Source organism: Pimephales promelas, chromosome 21 (genome assembly GCF_988280905.1).
Source record: "Pimephales promelas chromosome 21, fPimPro1.hap1.1, whole genome shotgun sequence".
Taxonomy (NCBI): Eukaryota; Metazoa; Chordata; class Actinopteri; order Cypriniformes; family Leuciscidae; genus Pimephales; species Pimephales promelas.
Window position 1 is genome coordinate 30,431,658 of NC_142789.1, and position 18,488 is coordinate 30,450,145.

Consider the following 18,488-nt stretch of genomic DNA (forward strand, 5'->3'; position numbering starts at 1 on the left):
TAATGCGATACTAATAGGTGGCTGATATATCACGAACTAATTCAGCTTCTCGGAGATGTGTAATGGCTCAACTTTGGATTTCTAGCTAAATAAAGCACAAACAAACATGTTTCTGACATTATAGTCGCCCTGTAGTCAATCATTATCGCTTAAAACTCATCTTTGATCACCAACTCTTGTCTTAATGTGTTAAAACAGCTTGAATGTAACTCGACACCCTTGCCTCATTTAATATCCGCGGTTCTATGAATATGCAAATGAGCCCCACCTCCACTCACTCACTCAGAGATCCACTGGTTGACGATCACACGTTGATCTGATTGGTTACAAGGACGTTTGTGACGTCAGAAACTCAGCAACGCTGTCGACTTATGAACTTACACACGGTGTGTGTTAAAACGTATTAAAAACACCACATAGACACACGAAAAGCATTAAAAGCTGGGTTTACACCACAGGGGGACTTTAACATGAATGTCTTGTTTATTACTGATACTCATTTAGGGACATTTTTGCCCTTTATATCTTTTGTTATGATGAAAGCACACGAAGCTGTGGCTCATCAAATAAAATCACCTGAAGAAAACCCTCGACTCTGTTCCAGCCGCTCATGAAGGGTTGTGATGTTTTCCTGAGACCTTCTTTCTGTCCATCTCTCACCGCATGAAGAAGAAGAAGAAGAGAAAAACATTCATCCGCGGCTCTTCACATGTTTTGACAGCGCTGACTCCTCCTGATTGGTTCCTTTTAATCTGCCTCAGCCAATAAGTATATAGTAAAATAAAAAACTAAAAAAAACCGCGAGTTATATCTCACAATTTTGACCTCATCTTCCATTGTGATTGAGGTTCATTATTGACTGTACGTGACTGTGTACAGTAGTAATGGACGTCAATTACAATAAAAGATGATTGGGGTAAAACTCATAATGTATGATGACGTAGTGATCTAGTGATAAATGCACACATGGGTACATGAACGCGCCGCGCGGGGCCGTGAAAAAGGAACGCGCAAGAGTGTAGCGGCGTGCGTGACGTCAGGCGCGTGCGATTATTTTGAACGGGGGTCAAGATGGCGGAGGATAGCAGCTTAAAGCACCGGAATCACACCGGGAAGAACTGCACAAGTGACCGATATAACGAAGGTAAACCCGGCGAGAGACAGCGCGATTGTGAGCGCGATTTTACGGTCAATGCACGTTTAACGCGAGTGGAGCGCGAGCGGCGCGTCCTGGCCGCTTGGCGGGAGGCGCGTGCAGGCCAGTGATCGCGCTGCGGTAAAAATCAATAATAATAGAATTAATTCATGCAGAATTAGATAAACATCAGTAAATCAAAGACGTCAGGCAGTGCGAGAACGGTTTATGACATATGACCGTTTATTTATGAAATCGCTGAGTGAAATCAGGATGAAAATTCACCTGAGGACTGAATGCAGATGATTTCACAAGCGATCGATTTCATCATTTCATTATCGTGAGTGTGTTTGTTTTTATTAAAGCTATATATGAGCGTTTATACTTTTAATAGTTCCGTGCGAGTGTGTGTGTTTCAGTGGTTTGTGTTTATCAGGCCACACGGGAATATAGAGATGGAGAAAATATCACTGACAGAACATAAACAACTGGAGATTTCAGATGAAAGATAACGGTGAAATCAGGGCTAGAGACTGAGCTGATTTACTGATCATAATGTTGTCTTTCTGAGGGGTTGTATGGCAGATTCTGGGGATCATATGTTGAATTATTTCAAGTATGTACATTTGGATTTGTGTTGTTTGGAAACATTAATATTTTAAAATGTTTTTGAGTCTCTTCTGCTCACCAGGGCTGCATTTATTTGATTAAAAATACAGTGAAATATTATAAAAATGTAAAACGGCTGTTTTCTATGTGATTATGCAGTAGCTAAGTTAACGTTAACTGTTTAAATGTTTCTACAGGTGAAACTGGAAAAATTAGAATACCGTGCAAAAGTTCATTTATTTCAGTAATTCAACTTAAAAGGTGAAACTAATATATTATATAGACTCATCACATGCAAAGTGAGATATTTCAAGCCTTTATTTGTTATAATTTTAATGATTATGTCTTAGAGCTTATGAATACCTTTTCACAATATTCTAATTTTGACTTTGTTGTTTTCATAAGCTGTGAACAATAATCATCAAAATTATTACAAATAAAGGCTTGAAATATCTCACTTTGCATGTATTAATGAGTCTATATAATATTAGTTTCACCTTTTAAGCTAAATTACTGAAATAAATGAACTTTAGCACCATAGTCAGATTTTTCCAGTTTCACCAAATATAAAATCAGTTGTTATTATTAACAATTAATATTATAGTAATATGCGCTGACAGGATTCCAGTATTTTTTTTTCTTAAGAAAAATTGACGTACTGTACCTGATGTAGATCCACATAAATCAATATCAAATTGAGTTAAGTTATCAAAATTAAATTGCAAGCTTAATATTTTTCATATTGTCATCTGTGTTTCATTCCTAAAGGTTTCCTTGTGTTATTGCAGGAATAAAATCTCCCATATCTGAGCAATATTTCCTCTCACAGGGTTTCCGTATATATCTGTTTTATGAGGGTTTTATTGGTTTTGTTTAAATATTGGATATTGTGCTGACATGACATTTTTTTTAAAACAAGCCAAAGATTCCTCGCATACTGGGCCAAAATTCTTATTTTAAATAACAAGCAGCCTTGTTTCTTCTTGTATTTGTAATATTGTTATAAACAATTGTACATTTTTGTTTTCAGAAATATTTTTCATTAAATGTTATGCTTTCTTTTCAAACGTTACAAAACAAAGATGTGTGGGACAATAATGCTGACTCAAAACATTAGTGGTTGGTTAGTAACTTGCTCAATGAAAGTGAGATTCGATGAGCTTCCTGACTGTTATTAAACCCTGCATTTATTCTTCTTATATATATTTTTTTGTGATTAATGTTCCCTCATGTGGAATCACTTAATTAACATTTACTGTATAACACAACTCTAACAATGATCTTAACGTGGCTTTGGCTAATAGAAGCACATAGGATTATCAAGAGTTTAGGATTACGTGTTGAGTGTTTGTTCGGGGTTGTTTCTGTGTTGCTCTAAATAACCTCACTGCCTCTGCATCCATAAACACTTTATTAATGCGTCAATAATCTAGATATAAAGAACCAAATTACTTTCGGGATGGAAACCTTAATGTATAGGAAACACAAAGACTAATGAAACCATCTTTCCTGCCAATATATCTATATCAGAGTTTTTGTGTCTTTTTATGCGGTTAAACCGGTTTCGGCCTGTTAACGTCTCTAGATTTAGCCCTAGATATGACTAACGCTTGTGTTCGTGGGAAACGTTAGACGAACTGATCTGGGTCACTGCGTTTACCACATTCATGTTTTTTCGAGGACAAACGCAGTGATCCAGCAGAGGAGGAGGCCTTCTGGGACGTGACGAAACGATACACACTATATTGCCACTATATATAGGCTAGTTATGTGTGTTACCACCCTAATGTGATCCATCAGTTTCTCTCACACTCCTCCATGTTCTCCGTCAGGTGTGTTTTCATCTGCTTCTGTTCACACACTGGTCATTGATTTACAGTTAGCTTCGGACTAACATTAGAGAGATTTGGGGGTTATTTATTTAATAATATTGCATATTTATAATATATCATTAGAAATACACATTTGAGAGAAAAGCACTGAGCTCAAGTTAAAATTAAAGCCCCCCTGTATTCAATAATTTTATTATCCCTTAAAACTCACCATAATTAAATTAAGTTCCAAAAGCCGCATGTTAATGACAGCAAAACATGATTTGGAAAGGGTTAATCCGTCAAATCAAGTGATCATTGTTACTTGGGATGCACCGATATGAAAATATTGGCCAATACAGATAATCAATAATTCTTTATTATTGAAAGCCGATTACCGATATATTGGCCGATAAATCTAAGTAATTTGAGAGCCGATTACAAAAACGAATGTCTCGCCATTAAAACCACAATTATTATGTTCTCATTATAATGTTATGTAGCCCATTTCAAGCAATTCAAAAGCATAATGTTGAACGGTGCGCATCTGAAGGAAATAATATATTATTAATCTGAATTTAATATATCGGCTAATCAGGCCGACAACGATTACATTAAAAATGAACATATATCGGGCGACGCAATATTGAGGAACGATATTCGATACGATGATGCCTAAAGTGTGTAAAATTATCTTTAAAATTTATTAAAAATGATATAACCCAACCCACGTATGCATTTGACATTGTTGTCGTGAGCAGAAACATCCCTACAGCTTCTGCAAGTGAGCATCAGTGTTTACTGTGGCATGGGAAGTGTTATTATTAACATCAGTGTGTTTAGTTATCCTACATTAGGCTTATTATTAATAACAACAGAACATGAATGATCAAATGTAAAAATAATAAAACACTGCTTAGTTTTCACAGTGGGAATTAAATATACATCGATTCGTGTTAAAGCTACAGAAGTTACTCAGCAAACCGCAGTGAGCTCTGTCTTTTGTTCATAACCCAGTTATTGCAAGCCATTGCGATATTTTTATAATTTCTATATATCGTGCAGCCCTAGTGGCCGATATATCGTTCATACATACAGGTGAAACTCGAAAAATTAAGAATATTGTGCAAAAGTTCATTTATTTCAGTAATTCAACTTAAGGTGAAACTAAAATATTATATAGACATGCACAGTGCGATATTTCAAGCCTTTATTTGTTATAATTATGATGATTATGGATTAAAATTAGAATATTGTGAAAAGGTTTTCATAAGCTGTAATCCAAAATTATAACAAATAAAGGCTTGAGATATCTCACTGTGCATGTAATGAGTCTATATAATATATTAGTTTCACCTTTTCAGTTGAATTACTGAAATAAATGAACTTTTTCGAGTTTCACTTGTACATAACCGTGCACACCGAGCTGTGTTTCGAGGAATCGGATGACCTAAACTCTTATGAAACACGGGATCTCTCCTCATGTGTGTGTGGTGTGTCGTTGCTCAGGTGTGTCGGGGGTGGAGGATGTGTGGCGTAAGATGAGCTCTGACGAGGGACCGTTGCTGGACGAGGAGGAGGCGTTTGGGCCGATCCAGATCGTGATCGCAGATGAGGATAATCACGAGTTCTCTCTGGACGAAGAGGCGCTGGAGCGGATCCTCCTGCAGGAGCGCGTGCGAGACCTCAACGTGGTGGTGGTGTCGGTGGCGGGCGCGTTTCGCAAGGGCAAGTCGTTCCTGCTGGACTTCATGCTCCGATACATGCACAACCAGGTGAGAGACAGACGAGCACTGCGTATGAACACAGTAACGTTCGCTTTTGTGCGGGTTTTTCTCGATTAATCGTTTTTTAAAAATGTCGTCGATTCAAAATCGATACTCAAAGGCCACAAATCAATTTAATTTTTTTTTTCATATTTATCTATCTATCACCCAAAAGCCAGTATTAGTTTCCTCCACTGTTCATAGGCTTGAATCTCAGCTGAATGCTGGGAGATTTCACGTGTTTAATATGAAACATAAAAAATCCTGTTTGATCACTTTTCATCAATCTTTCATCTTGCATCAAAATCCTGTATATTCACTTTATGCGTTTGAAATGTAGAGTTGGGTTCTGTTTTAATTAGGGCTGTGCAAAAATTAATTGCGATTAATCGCATCCAAAATAAAAGTCTGTGTTTACATAATATATTTGTGTGTGCTGTATATAATTATTTTGTATATATAAATACACACTCATGCATGTATATATTTAAGAATTATTTGCACTTGTATATTCACTGTATATAATTATTTATATACAGTGAATATATAATTATATTGTGCTGTATATAATTATTTTGTATATATAAATACCTATGCATGCATGTATATATTTAAGAATTATTTGCACTTGTATATTCACTGTATATAATTATTTATATACAGTGAATATATAATTATATTGTGCTGTATATATAAATACCTATGCATGCATGTATATATTTAAGAATTATTTGCGCTTAAATTCTGTATATATATAAATACATAATCTATATTATATAAATATAAATATTTTATATATGAATAACACATTTTCTTAAATATATACATGCATGTGTGTGTATTTATATATACAAAATAATTATATACAGCACACACAAATATATTATGTAAACACAGACTTTTATTTTGGATGCGATTAATCGAAACTAATTTTTGCACAGCCCTAGTTTTAATGTACCTAAAATAATAAGAGTTTAATGCACAGGTTTGTGGCTCGTAATTTCTTTTTATTAATTGACCACTTGTAAACTTATGTTAAAAATACCCATCCTCTGGTCCAGATTTATGACTAAGTGGCGGATTTGACACACACACACACACACTCATAGAGCAGCTCTTGTGACGCTGCTGATCGACTTTAATCCATTACAGCCGCTTTACTGTGAAACACTGATGTATTGTGTTCGTCTGAAAGACTCTTTTGTTTGCAGTTGAGAGTATTATTGAGACTGAACATACAGCACACAGGTGTCTCGTGACTGAGCGGTTCAGAAAACAAACGTCTGACATCAGGTGGCCTGTAATAAACAGCCGAGACCGTGGATCTCACAGCTGAACGTGTGTGTGTGTGTGTGTGTGTGTGTCAGAGCTCAGATTTATGGCTGGGTGGGAACGAAGAGCCGCTGACGGGCTTCACGTGGCGAGGCGGCTGCGAGCGAGAGACCACGGGCATCCATGCCTGGAGTGAAGTGTTTGTGGTGGAGAAACCGGACGGCAGCAAGGTAAACATCTGAAACACACAGCTCCAATAAAACACCAAATCAAATTAAGTCGGCATGAAATTGAAGTTGCAAATTATCTTCCCTTTTCTTCCATATATCCAAGTGAAACGCTTCTGGAACAAGAGCAAATGTGGGCGGGGCTTGATTAGGGCTGGGTAATAAATATCGATTTTTCGATATTAATCGAGTCTCATTTTTACGAACCGATATCGATTCTTAAATCTCAAGAATCGATTAGTCATCCTGTTTCATTTGAATGAATGGGACATTGTATCACAGCTGCGCGCATCCAAAAAAAAATCGCAATAATCTTTGTCTTTTGTTACTATTGATATGAAACAAAGTCTCAATTTTCAAATTACGTCCATTTTCTTTAGAAATTCAAAAACATAAATAGCGTTTTGTCGCTGTGGCGTGAGATCGCTCTGGAGAAGCAGCAGCGCTGATCTCTCTTCCGGCTTAATAATACCAGTCACAGCGCCAAATAAACATGAATGAGCATCTGAAAGTGTGTTAAAGATAGAGTACAACTTATCCAAATCCGTATCAGGTCACATTGATTCGCTCAATCAGCGTTTCAACCGTGGAAAGACGTCAATTAAACAGCTTGTAATCAATGTATCGTCATATTTACCTCAGAAGACCCACATAAACTCGTTAGTCGGCTAGAAAAAAATTATATATACACCATATTACATATGCATTATAATCTTAATGTTCTTCAATATTTAATGCATATTTGAATAAATCTGGCATGTTTTTTTGACAGTCACCATTTAAATGTTTATATTTATATATAATCTTCTTATTATAAAAATAAATAAAAGTGTAATTTAAGTGTTTGTATAGCTACAAAACAGTTCATTATTACCTTCATATTAGGCTCATGAAGCCTATAGGCTACAACTAGACTCCCACAGTTTACAGCATTAGTTAAGAGATTTGATTTCCTTGAGAAAAATTGCCATTATAGTAACTGATATCAAAAATAATCGATATTGAATCGAATCGAAATCGAATCGAATTGTGAAATTTGTGTCAATACCCAGCCCTAGGCTTGATTTTGTCTGTGGGTAATTGATTGGATGGTTGTGGTTTGCTATTGGCTGATCTCATGTGAGTGACAGGTTATAGCCCCGCCCTCGTCATCAGAGAAGAGTGTGTTTGTATTTTATTTAAATTTCCTTTAGTAAACCTGCACTTTATGAAAAGTCTTTCTGTTTCTTTTCTAATTTTATTCTACTCTGTTGTAGAATTTTCTACTCTACTTTATTCTATATCTGTTGTGAATAATAAAATAAATGGCAAGAATAAAATGTTAAACGGCCGTTTGAGCTGTAAATGCATCATTTTCTGATCACATTGTTTTAGTTCTGCTGTGATTCTCACTCATGTGTGTGTGTGTGTGTGAGAGAGAGATCAGGTGTGCTCTGGCTCACTAACCCGTGACCATCTGTGTGTGTGTGTGTGTGTGTGTGTGTGTGTGTGTGTGTGTGTGTGTGTGTGTGTGTGTGTGCAGGTGGCAGTGCTGCTCTTGGACACACAGGGAGCGTTTGACAGTCAGTCCACCATCAAAGACTGCGCCACACTGTTCGCTCTCAGCACCATGACCAGCTCCGTTCAGGTACGGCACGCAGGTTCAGTGACCTGTAATCATGTGACCAGATCGTTCAGAGTCCTGATGCGTGTCACGTATGATCATGTGACCAGAACGTTCAGAGTCCTGATGCTTCTGTCTCGATGTGCAGGTCTATAATTTGTCCCAAAACGTTCAAGAAGACGATCTGCAACATCTTCAGGTGAGACGCACGGTTCAGTCCTGATCACGAGTGTTTACAGGTCGAGTCAGGCTTAAAGCAATAGTTTACTTGAAAATGACACTTGTCATCATTTACTCGCCCTCTAGTTGTTTTAAACCTGTATGACTGACTGACGTCTGCTGAACACAGGAGAAAAATATATATATTTTTTCAATTATTTTTATTAACATTTTCCGACAGTTTTTTTACAAATCAGTTACATGAATACAATTTATATATGTATGAATGTAACAAAAAAAAAAAAAAAAACAACCTGCACAGTGCACACATTTGAAGCAACAGATAAAAATATATCGAATCAGATATTAGGAGAGTACGAAGGCGTATTGCATTCACTTGAAGAAAAAAAATCTACTCTGTTTTTCTGAATTAACGAGTTAATTTTTCATGAGAAAAAAAATTTTTCTCTGTTTTTCTGAATTAACGAGTTAATTTTTAATGGAATTTTTTTTTGCTCTGTTTTTCTGAATTAATGAGTTAATTTTTCATGAGAAAAACATTTTTTCTCTGTTTTTCTAAATTAATGAGTTAATTTTTAATGGAATTTTTTTTGCTCTGTTTTTCTGAATTAATGAGTTAATTCAGAAAAACAGCAAAAATAAATTTTCTCATGAAAAATTAACTCATTAATTCAGAAAAACAGAGAAAAAAAATTTTCTCATGAAAAATTAACTCGTTAATTCAGAAAAACAGAGCAAAAAAAATTCTCATGAAAAATTAACTCATTAATTCAGAAAAACAGAGCAAAAAAAAAATTTTTTTTTTCTTCAAGTGAATGCAATACGCCTCCGTAGGAGAGCTGTCCACATTTACTTATTGTAATAACTAATAAAAGGTTGCCAAATTGAGTAAAATGTTTGTTCTTTTTTCCTCAAAGAATATTTAATTTTTCCAACTGTAAATATTGCATTGCGTCTCTAAGAAGGTTTTGATGAGTAGGAGGAGCCTTGTTTTTGCAGTTTAGTAAAATTAGACGTCTGGCTAGCAACATCACAAAACACGTTACATTAATTTGTGATCTGCTCAAATGTATATCTGTAGGTACAACACCAAATAGTGACATTATTGGATCTGATGGGAGTCTAATGTTAAAAATTGGTGACAAAGTATCAATTATTTTAGACCAATACAGAGTGATGTGGGGACAGTTCCAGAATGTATGTGCCAATGAAGCAGGGGCATAGCCACAACGATCACAAGAGGTGTCCACTCCAGGGAACATCTTGGACAGTCTATGTTTGGAAAGGTGCAATCAGTGTAGGAGAAAAATATTTTGAAGAATAACCCGTTTTCAGTGTTTACAGGCTTAAAATCGGCTGAAAGTCATTGTGTTGAATGACAAATATCAAACAGACGTGCCCAACATGATTTATTCGTCACGGATATTTTTTTATTTTTGTTAATGAAGCACATGTTGCAATGACATGTTTTTAAAGTGCTTTCACTTCTTCTATTAAAAGAGGTCTATATTTCAAAGCATTTAAGAAATACAATGGTTTAAGTTCAGATCTATGATGAAAACGGGGGCTGACGGTTAACCGGTTTAGGACGTCTCTCTCTGTATCAGGAATCCTTTGAGATGTCGTCATGTTGCAGGTTTATACATGTTGAAGTGCGCTTCTGTGTTATAATATGATTTTGCTTTTTAATCTTTTTTTTCAGCTCTTCACAGAGTACGGCCGACTCGCCATGGAGGAGATCTACCAGAAACCCTTCCAGGTACTGTGAGTGTGTGTGAGTGTGTGTGAGAGTGTGAGTGTGTGTGAGATCTCTGGAGTAACTCTGTGTGTGTGTTTGTGTGTAGTCCCTGATGTTTCTCATCCGAGACTGGAGTTACCCGTACGAACACGCTTATGGTCTGGATGGGGGAAATGCGTTCCTGGAGAAGAGGCTGCAGGTGGGTCACATGATGCTGTAGGAAACCGGTTGCTCTTGTTCGTGTCACACAGAGCACTGGTCCTTAACGGTCACTGTGATTTTGCCAAGTCAAGACATGATCCTGGCATACTTTGGTTGTATTGACATACGCCCCCCCAAGTCAAGACCGTTCCTGTCTGAACCCTGAACCCTACCCGTAACCTATGGGGAAATGATAACACAGATGCAGAAGCACCTAACCCTGGTGTAAGCCTAAACCTGACATTAACTTGTCTCTCAAATCTGATTGGTTGATTGAATGTTGTTCCAGGATCAACTGAGATGATGTACTTGATGAAATCACAATGACCGGCTCTCAAGATGAATAAAATGATTGAAAAAAAAACAAAACAAACATGAAAATAAGCTAAAATAATAAAAAAATGGAATCACAATGTATTAATAATATCAGTATATCATTAAAAAACATTTTCAAATGAGCAGCTTTAAAATAAAAAGATTTAACATTTTGACATATATTTTTCCCTTTAATAACTAAATGTTTTTTATGAAAGAAAATACAGTTCTGGAACAGTTTTATTAATATTATTGATATAAGCTTTTATTTTTTTAGTTCTAAATTAGTGCTCTTATGTGTTCTTATTATATCAGCTATTTTATTTTTATTTAAGATTTAGTTTGTTGTTATTTTTTTCCACTACAATAATTTAGTGCTTCATCTTTTTCAGTGTATTGCCAAGGCAACATTTCTAATTTTCTTTCAGCTTATATTTATCTTTTATTTTGTTTCAGCTTTATTTCAATTAAGAGAAATGCATTTAATTTGGTTAATAATTAGGGATGGGAAATGATTAATCGCATCCAAAATAAAAGTTTGTGTTTACATAACGTGTGTGTGTATAATTAATTTGTGTATATAAATACCCACACATGCATGTATATCTTTAAGAAATATTTGCATGTATATATTTTATATATATTTATTCACAATTAATATTATATGTAAATATTTGATATTTATTAATATCACATTTTTCTTAAATATATACATGCATGTGTGGGTATTTAAATATCCAAATTAATTATACACACTACACACACATATATTATGTAAACACAAACTTTTATTTTGGATGCGATTAATCGTTGCCCATCCCTATTAATAATAATAATAATAACCCTGATCTGGAATACACAACATAATTCCTGTAATCACAAAATTAATGTTTAACAAACCGTTAAATAGTTTGATATCAATAAAACAGTAACACTTTACAAAAAGGTTCATTAGTTAACCACGTTAGCTAATGATGAACTGCACATATACAGCATTTAGTATTCTTTGTTAATGTTAATTTCAACATTTACTAATACTTTATTAAAAAAAATTTAATATTAGTTAATGCATTATGAACAAACAGTGAACGGCTGGATTTTTAACCAACATTAACAAATACATTAACAAACGTATTGCTCATGGTTAGTTAATGCATTAACTAGTGTTAACTAATGAACCTTATTGTAAAGTGTCACCAATAAAACAATCAGCTTATTCATAGCTAGGACTGTCACTTTACGTTCAGAAATCGATCGGACCGACACAAGTATCGAAAACGATACGGCTTTTTTTTATACCAAAAATGTGTGTTAGGTGGACAGATCAATTCAGGAAATAAATCTGCGCAGATTTGTCTTCACGTTGAATGTTGCGCTCCTGTTTGTCATTGTGACGAAACTTCACGCCAGTAAATCATCAGTAATTTTGCTGACTTGTGCGTCTCAAGTGCCCTCTTTACGCTCGTCCTAATGCCTTTAGGTGTCCGTGGATTTGCCTGTGTTTGGTGTTGAAAATAGAAACGTCTTCAGACATGCAAAATCGAGTTTACAATCGATTCAATGAACACTAATGTCTCAAATCAAAGTGACAGCCCTAACTCATAACTGTTTGCAGTGTCAGAAAGCTTGAGAACTCTTGAGATCACGTGTGCTTGAAATACGCTGTGATTCTCAGGTGAAACCGAATCAACACGAGGAGCTGCAGAACGTGAGGAAACACATCCACTCGTGCTTCTCCAACATCAGCTGCTTTCTTCTGCCACACCCCGGACTCAAAGTGGCCACAAACCCACACTTCGACGGCCGGCTACGAGGTGAGAGACACTCGCTCCTAAATAGGTCTTACAGGTCGCACACATCTCATTTTAGAAACACTCGCACAATTAGTTTTTTTACCTTTGATGCTTGTAAACCTGTTGTACGAGACTCCAAAACAACGTTAACCCTCAGGGGCTCTTCGGTCATTTCTGACTGAAAAATTTTCTGTTTTGAATTTTTAAAAATCACAGCTTCATCGGACTGTTATGAAACTTGGTGACTTTTATGGCATTATGTATGTGAACACACAAAAAAATTGAGGTTGTGATCTGAGCATGCTAAGTGGTCTTAAAAAAATATTCACACTTGTGGTTTTTGGTCAAAAATGACCCCCATAGGAAATGAATGGGAAATTGACAAAAACACAAAAAAATCACAAATTTAAATTTTTTTTTTTTTTTTTTTTTTACTTTTTTTTTAATAAAAAATAGTTTTTGAGATTGTTTCAACTATATATTCAAATCCGCCCAAAAAAAAAAGTGTTCATAAACAGCTGGGGAATTCACATGCCTCTCCATAGAGAGAGCTGTACATGCCATCTAGTGGTTACACCATGATTCTACACTTTTTTTCTATACTGTAACCAGATGGTGCTAATTTTCTTCAAACAATATATTTTTTGAAGGCCTAGACTCTATATTAAACTGAAAAAGCTGCATTAATAATTTTTGGGAAAAAATAATATATATATATAGAAAAATATATGTATTTTTCCATGGCAGAAATAGACCATAAATATTAATAAATTCAATCAAATTGTCTCAAAAGACTAAATTACAAAGAATAAATATTATATAACAAAAATAAATTGCATTGGTTTTACTGGGATGGACGAAATTTAATTTTTAGGTGTCCAGGAAGATAACAAGTGTGGCTCCGAAACGAAGAGCACCTGAGGGTTAAGAGCCATTTAGGACTGACCTCTGACCTGTTGACCAGAAGAGGTTTGGTTGAACATTTAGGGGTGGGAAATGAATCTCGAGGCTCCTGATTAAATTCAAAGGGCTGCAATGCTAAAGCTATTGTCTATTAGAGATGCAGATTACAATGTTTTAGGCCGATTCCAATTTTTCAGAGTTTGACTGCCGATACCGATTTCATTCTTTCTGAACACTTTACAGCACACACAAGTATTTATTTTCTCTCTTTTCTTTAGTAAAACATTTTACATTTTGCATAGAACGTTTTTGAGCGGAAATCGCTTTAAAATAAGAACTCCTGATAACTCTGGAAATTCACACACATGTAAAGTGCAGTGTTATGGAAGAACCAGTTCCTTCTTTTCACATCCAATATACAACAAAAACAATGAAGAAGAAAAAACATTTTCTTTTCTGACATATGATTAAGTTCTTGTTAAAACACACCAGACATGCAAATCCTGTGCATTTTGGGCACTTCTGTGTAAAATCATACTAATTTTGTCCATCAAAAGTGTGCTTTCACTTTAATTGAGCGTGAGCAGTGCAGCAAAAATAGACTCTGTGCCGAAACCCGCGCTTCACTCTCTAATATTAGTGCATGGACCAAACTGTTCAATAAATGAGCTTTGTGTGTGTGTGTGTGTGTGTGTGTGTGTGTAGACATCGACGACGAGTTCAAGCGAGAGCTGGTGAATCTGGTCCCGCTGCTGTTGGCTCCAGAGAACCTGATGGAGAAGGAGATCAGCGGCTCTAAAGTCACGTGTCGAGATCTGCTCCAGTACTTCAGAGTAAGAGTGTTTCCCAGCCGGTCTCCGTCACTCATACCTCATTTCCACCAATAAAGAACTGGTTTGGAACTGGTCCCGGTTCAACTAGCGAACCTTCTCAGAACCGGTTTGTTTTTCCACTGACTAGAGAGCCCAGCGAACGACGTTGTTATGTCACCATACGTCTTAGCTTTCCTGACGTTAGCATGACATGCTCAAAGAACGGTTCTAGTCGTGCAAAGAGTTGGTCTCGCTTTGGAACCAATTTTCCTGTCCGAGAACCGGTTCTTTGGCTGTCGAAACGCACATAACTGGTTCGAGTGGGACTGAGTCGGCACCGAATCGGCTCTCAGGCTGCTTTGGTGGGACGGGTATCTGGTGTGTGCTGGACTGACCGTGTGTTTCTGTCTCAGGCCTACATGAAGATCTATCAGGGCGAAGAGCTGCCGCACCCCAAGTCCATGTTACAGGTGCACACACACACACACACTCATACTGCTCTGGCACAGTCATGATTTAGTCAATTGCATATATATATATATATATAAATATAGACCATTTTGCAAGATGTAAACAACACTGGTTCAGAAGCACTTCCTGTTTCAGTTTTTTAACACTACATAAAAGCTGGGATAAAATACAACCAACAAAACATATAAAACTGGATCCAAAAGTTAAACAAACATCTCTAGATGTTTGTCTAGATGTTTTTCTTTACATGTGAAATAAAGAAAAGAGTTACAAACTGAAACAGGAAGTGTTTCTGGACCAGTGTTGTTTACATCTTGCAAAATCATCTATATATGAAGAGTTCAGATGCAAAAGCCTCTAAGTGCCATTTTAAATTTTCTTCTAGAATGATCATTTTTATCAAGCTTATATATTTAAGTTCAGTAATTTCACTTAAATGGCAATGGAGATTACCTATTAATTGTTATTTAAGTGAAATTACTGAACTTAAATATACAAGTTTATTAAAAATAGAGGCTTTTGCATCTGAACTCTTCATATATACACACACACACACACACACACACACATATATATATATATATATATATATAAAGAAAAAATTGTTTTTGTATTTTTTATAATATATTTTATTAAAGTATTATTCTATTTTTATTTAATTTATTTCCTGTAAACTTTATAAGGCAGGTCTCAAACACTAAACATCTTATATTTTCATGTTGTTATTTCTGTTATGTTACATAGTTTATCCAGTTATTTTATTTATTTTAATGTATTCTTTCTACAGCAGTTATATTATATATTTGATCAATTAATTGTACATTTTTGTGCATTTATTTATTGTGAATTTATTATTCTAGTTATATTATTTTACTTATTCATATTTTATGTGTATATGTTGAGTGATCCTCATGTGAAAAATGTGTGTGTGTGTGTGTGTGTGTGTGTGTCGCAGGCGACCGCTGAAGCCAATAACCTTGCAGCCGTAGCAGGAGCGAAAGACGCGTATAACAAGACCATGGAGCAGGTATCACACACACACACACACACACACACACAATGGTGTTTATACTGAAAACCTGCCCATCACACACACACACTCTCTCACTCACTCACTCTCTCACTCACTCACTCTCTCTCTCTCTCTCTTGCACACACACACACTCTCATGACTGTGTCCCCTGTGTGCAGGTGTGTGGCGGAGACAAACCGTACCTGGCTCCGGCTGATCTGGAGCGACGCCACCAGGAGCTGAAGCAGACGTGTGTGTGTCAGTTCCGCGCGGTGAAGAAGATGGGCGGCGAGGACTTCTGCCGCCGCTATCAGGACCAGCTGGAGCAGGAGCTCGACGACGCCTACGCTAACTTCCTCAAACACAACGACGGAAAGAACATTTTCTTCGCGGCGCGCACGCCCGCCACGCTCTTCGCCGTGATGTTCGTGATGTACGTGGTGTCCGTGGTGACGGGCTTTGTGGGTATAAACTCTGTGGCGGTGGTGTGTAACGTGGCGATGGGCGTAGCGCTGGTGTCGCTGTGCGTCTGGGCGTACGTCAAATACTCAGGAGAGTTCAGAGAGGTGGGCGGCTTCATCGACTGCGTGGCGGAAACCCTGTGGGAACAGGTGCGTAACACACACACTTCCTCCTCTGATACACACACTGATCTGTGCTTTTCCTTCTGTCTGTGTTGCAACCGTCATTTATAAGACTCTTATTCTGTAGTTTCCTCTTTTCCCCTCTCACCTGTAGCGCTCGTCCATTATTTTTTTTTTAATCCAAATTTATTCATTTAAATGTATGACGTTTTTTTATGATTTATGATATTATATTTATTTTAATTATTATTTATTTAGTTTTTTGTTTTATATAATTTTATTGTAAAAAGTATAGATAAGTCAGTAGCACTAACAATTTGTACATTTTCACCTTGTTATTGTTTCTAATATATTATTTAATCTGAATTTATTTGATTTATTTTATAGTAATATATATATATTTAGATTGATCTATTTATTTAATTATTCTATTTATTTATTTTAACTCCGGTAAACTTTCTATTGTTGTATATTTTATTAAATTATTTTATATTTTCAGATTTTTGTTATCAGATTATTATTATAATCAGATTATTATTATTTTATATATTTATACAGGAGCACTAAAGACATATATTTTATGACTTGGCTTTCTGTATTTTTACATATTTTTTTTTTGATCATGCCAGATTAAGGTTATTTTAGAAGTGCGTAGAATTTAGATTTTATTTTGAACTCCCCTGAAAAATCTTTCTAAAGCAGGTGTCAACTTCATATTGTAATTGGTTCTGTTATATTGTAAATATTTTAATTTATGTTGTACATTGTATTAATTTATTTTTTGTTTTATATTTTATAATAGGACGTATAGTAAAAAGTGTCAATAGCACTAACAATTTGTAAATTTTCACCTTGTTATTGTTTCTATTATATCATTTTATCAATTATTTTATTTAAATTTGATTTTCTCCAGTGAACTTTCTACTGTTGTATATTTCATGATTTTTATTATTTTATGATTTATTAAGGCGGTCGTCAAGCACTAAATAATTTTTTGAATTTTCAGTGTTTTTCTTTTCTATTAAATATTTATACTTTTTCAAATTTTATTTCTAATTTCTTTAATTCACACTGAAGAGCTTCAAAACCAACCGCACGTTTCACTTTCTACTTAAATTCACGTCATATTTTCATTTTAACTTTAAGAAAATTTAGCTTTCAAATGAACGTGCAGCTGTTAGCAGAGTGCGTGTGTGTGTGTAACGTCTCTCTCTTCTCATTCACGCTCACAGAGGACGCCGAGGAAGGTGAGACGTGACGTCTGCCCTCTAGTGGCCTCTGACCTCTTGATTTAAATCACACGAGTGTGTGTGCGTGCATGTGTGTGTGTGCGGTACTAACACTCATCCCTCGTTTTAGGTCTTTTCCAAACTTTTTGAAGTTGCCAGGAGCAAAGTGACGCTGAGCGCCCTGATGCCGACGCAGCGACAGAGACTGTCATCCAACAACAACGTCAAGAAGAGGAACTAGCCGTTTGCTAGCGTCACGCTCGGAGAAACCAATGCGTCGTGAACGTACTCGACTCAGTCCCACTCGGGCCGAGGATTCTGGGGGTTTTGCGGGGTCTTTCACCAGGTTTCCTCTTTCTCATGTCATTCCCACGCTGTATGTGTTCAAGCGTTCGGCCTCCGGAAGAGGACCTCGTTGAGAGCGCTGAATGATCTGTGTGTCTGCTGTACAGATGAACTTTCCTCGGCTTCGATCATTCCATCCAGATGTGTTTCCTGTACAGATTAGGATTTTAAGCTGGTCACGTGTAGGGCATGTTGTGTAACTCTTCTGTTGAAGCAGGAAAACGATGCTTTCGTGTTTATCTGCGGGAATGCTTCGTGATTTCGTGTCCATGTTGGAGAGAAACACACACACACACACACACACTTAGTTTTATACTGTCTTCATTCATGCCATCTGCCTTGAGCATCATGATTCTGGATTGTTGCATTGTTTTTCACTTATTGTTTCTTTAATTTATTTTTCAATTTGATTAAAGTGAATCACTGTACATTTACGTGGCGTTTGTGTTTGTGTTTGATAATGAGATTCACTTGAGGACAGT

At 36.1% G+C, this 18,488-nt stretch overlaps 1 protein-coding gene across 3 annotated transcripts; it reads left to right on the top strand.

The window, feature by feature from the left end:
* The first annotated feature begins 984 nt into the window (after positions 1–984).
* On the top strand, positions 985–18,440 carry LOC120492119 (atlastin-2). Of its 3 annotated transcripts, none has more exons than XM_089124829.1 (14): positions 985–1,144; positions 5,065–5,330; positions 6,689–6,823; positions 8,343–8,447; positions 8,572–8,622; positions 10,306–10,362; positions 10,448–10,540; positions 12,533–12,671; positions 14,259–14,386; positions 14,779–14,835; positions 15,792–15,863; positions 16,028–16,459; positions 17,665–17,679; positions 17,792–18,440. In XM_089124829.1, the coding sequence occupies exons 1-14, from the start codon at positions 1,072–1,074 to the stop codon at positions 17,900–17,902; spliced, it is 1,734 nt and encodes a 577-aa protein (XP_088980955.1). In that variant the 5' UTR covers positions 985–1,071; the 3' UTR covers positions 17,903–18,440. The 3 variants fall into 3 exon arrangements, with proteins under 3 accessions (XP_088980955.1, XP_088980956.1, XP_088980957.1); XM_089124831.1 differs by having other exon boundaries at positions 1,131–1,475; XM_089124830.1 differs by lacking the exon at positions 17,665–17,679.
* The last annotated feature ends 48 nt before the right edge of the window (positions 18,441–18,488 follow it).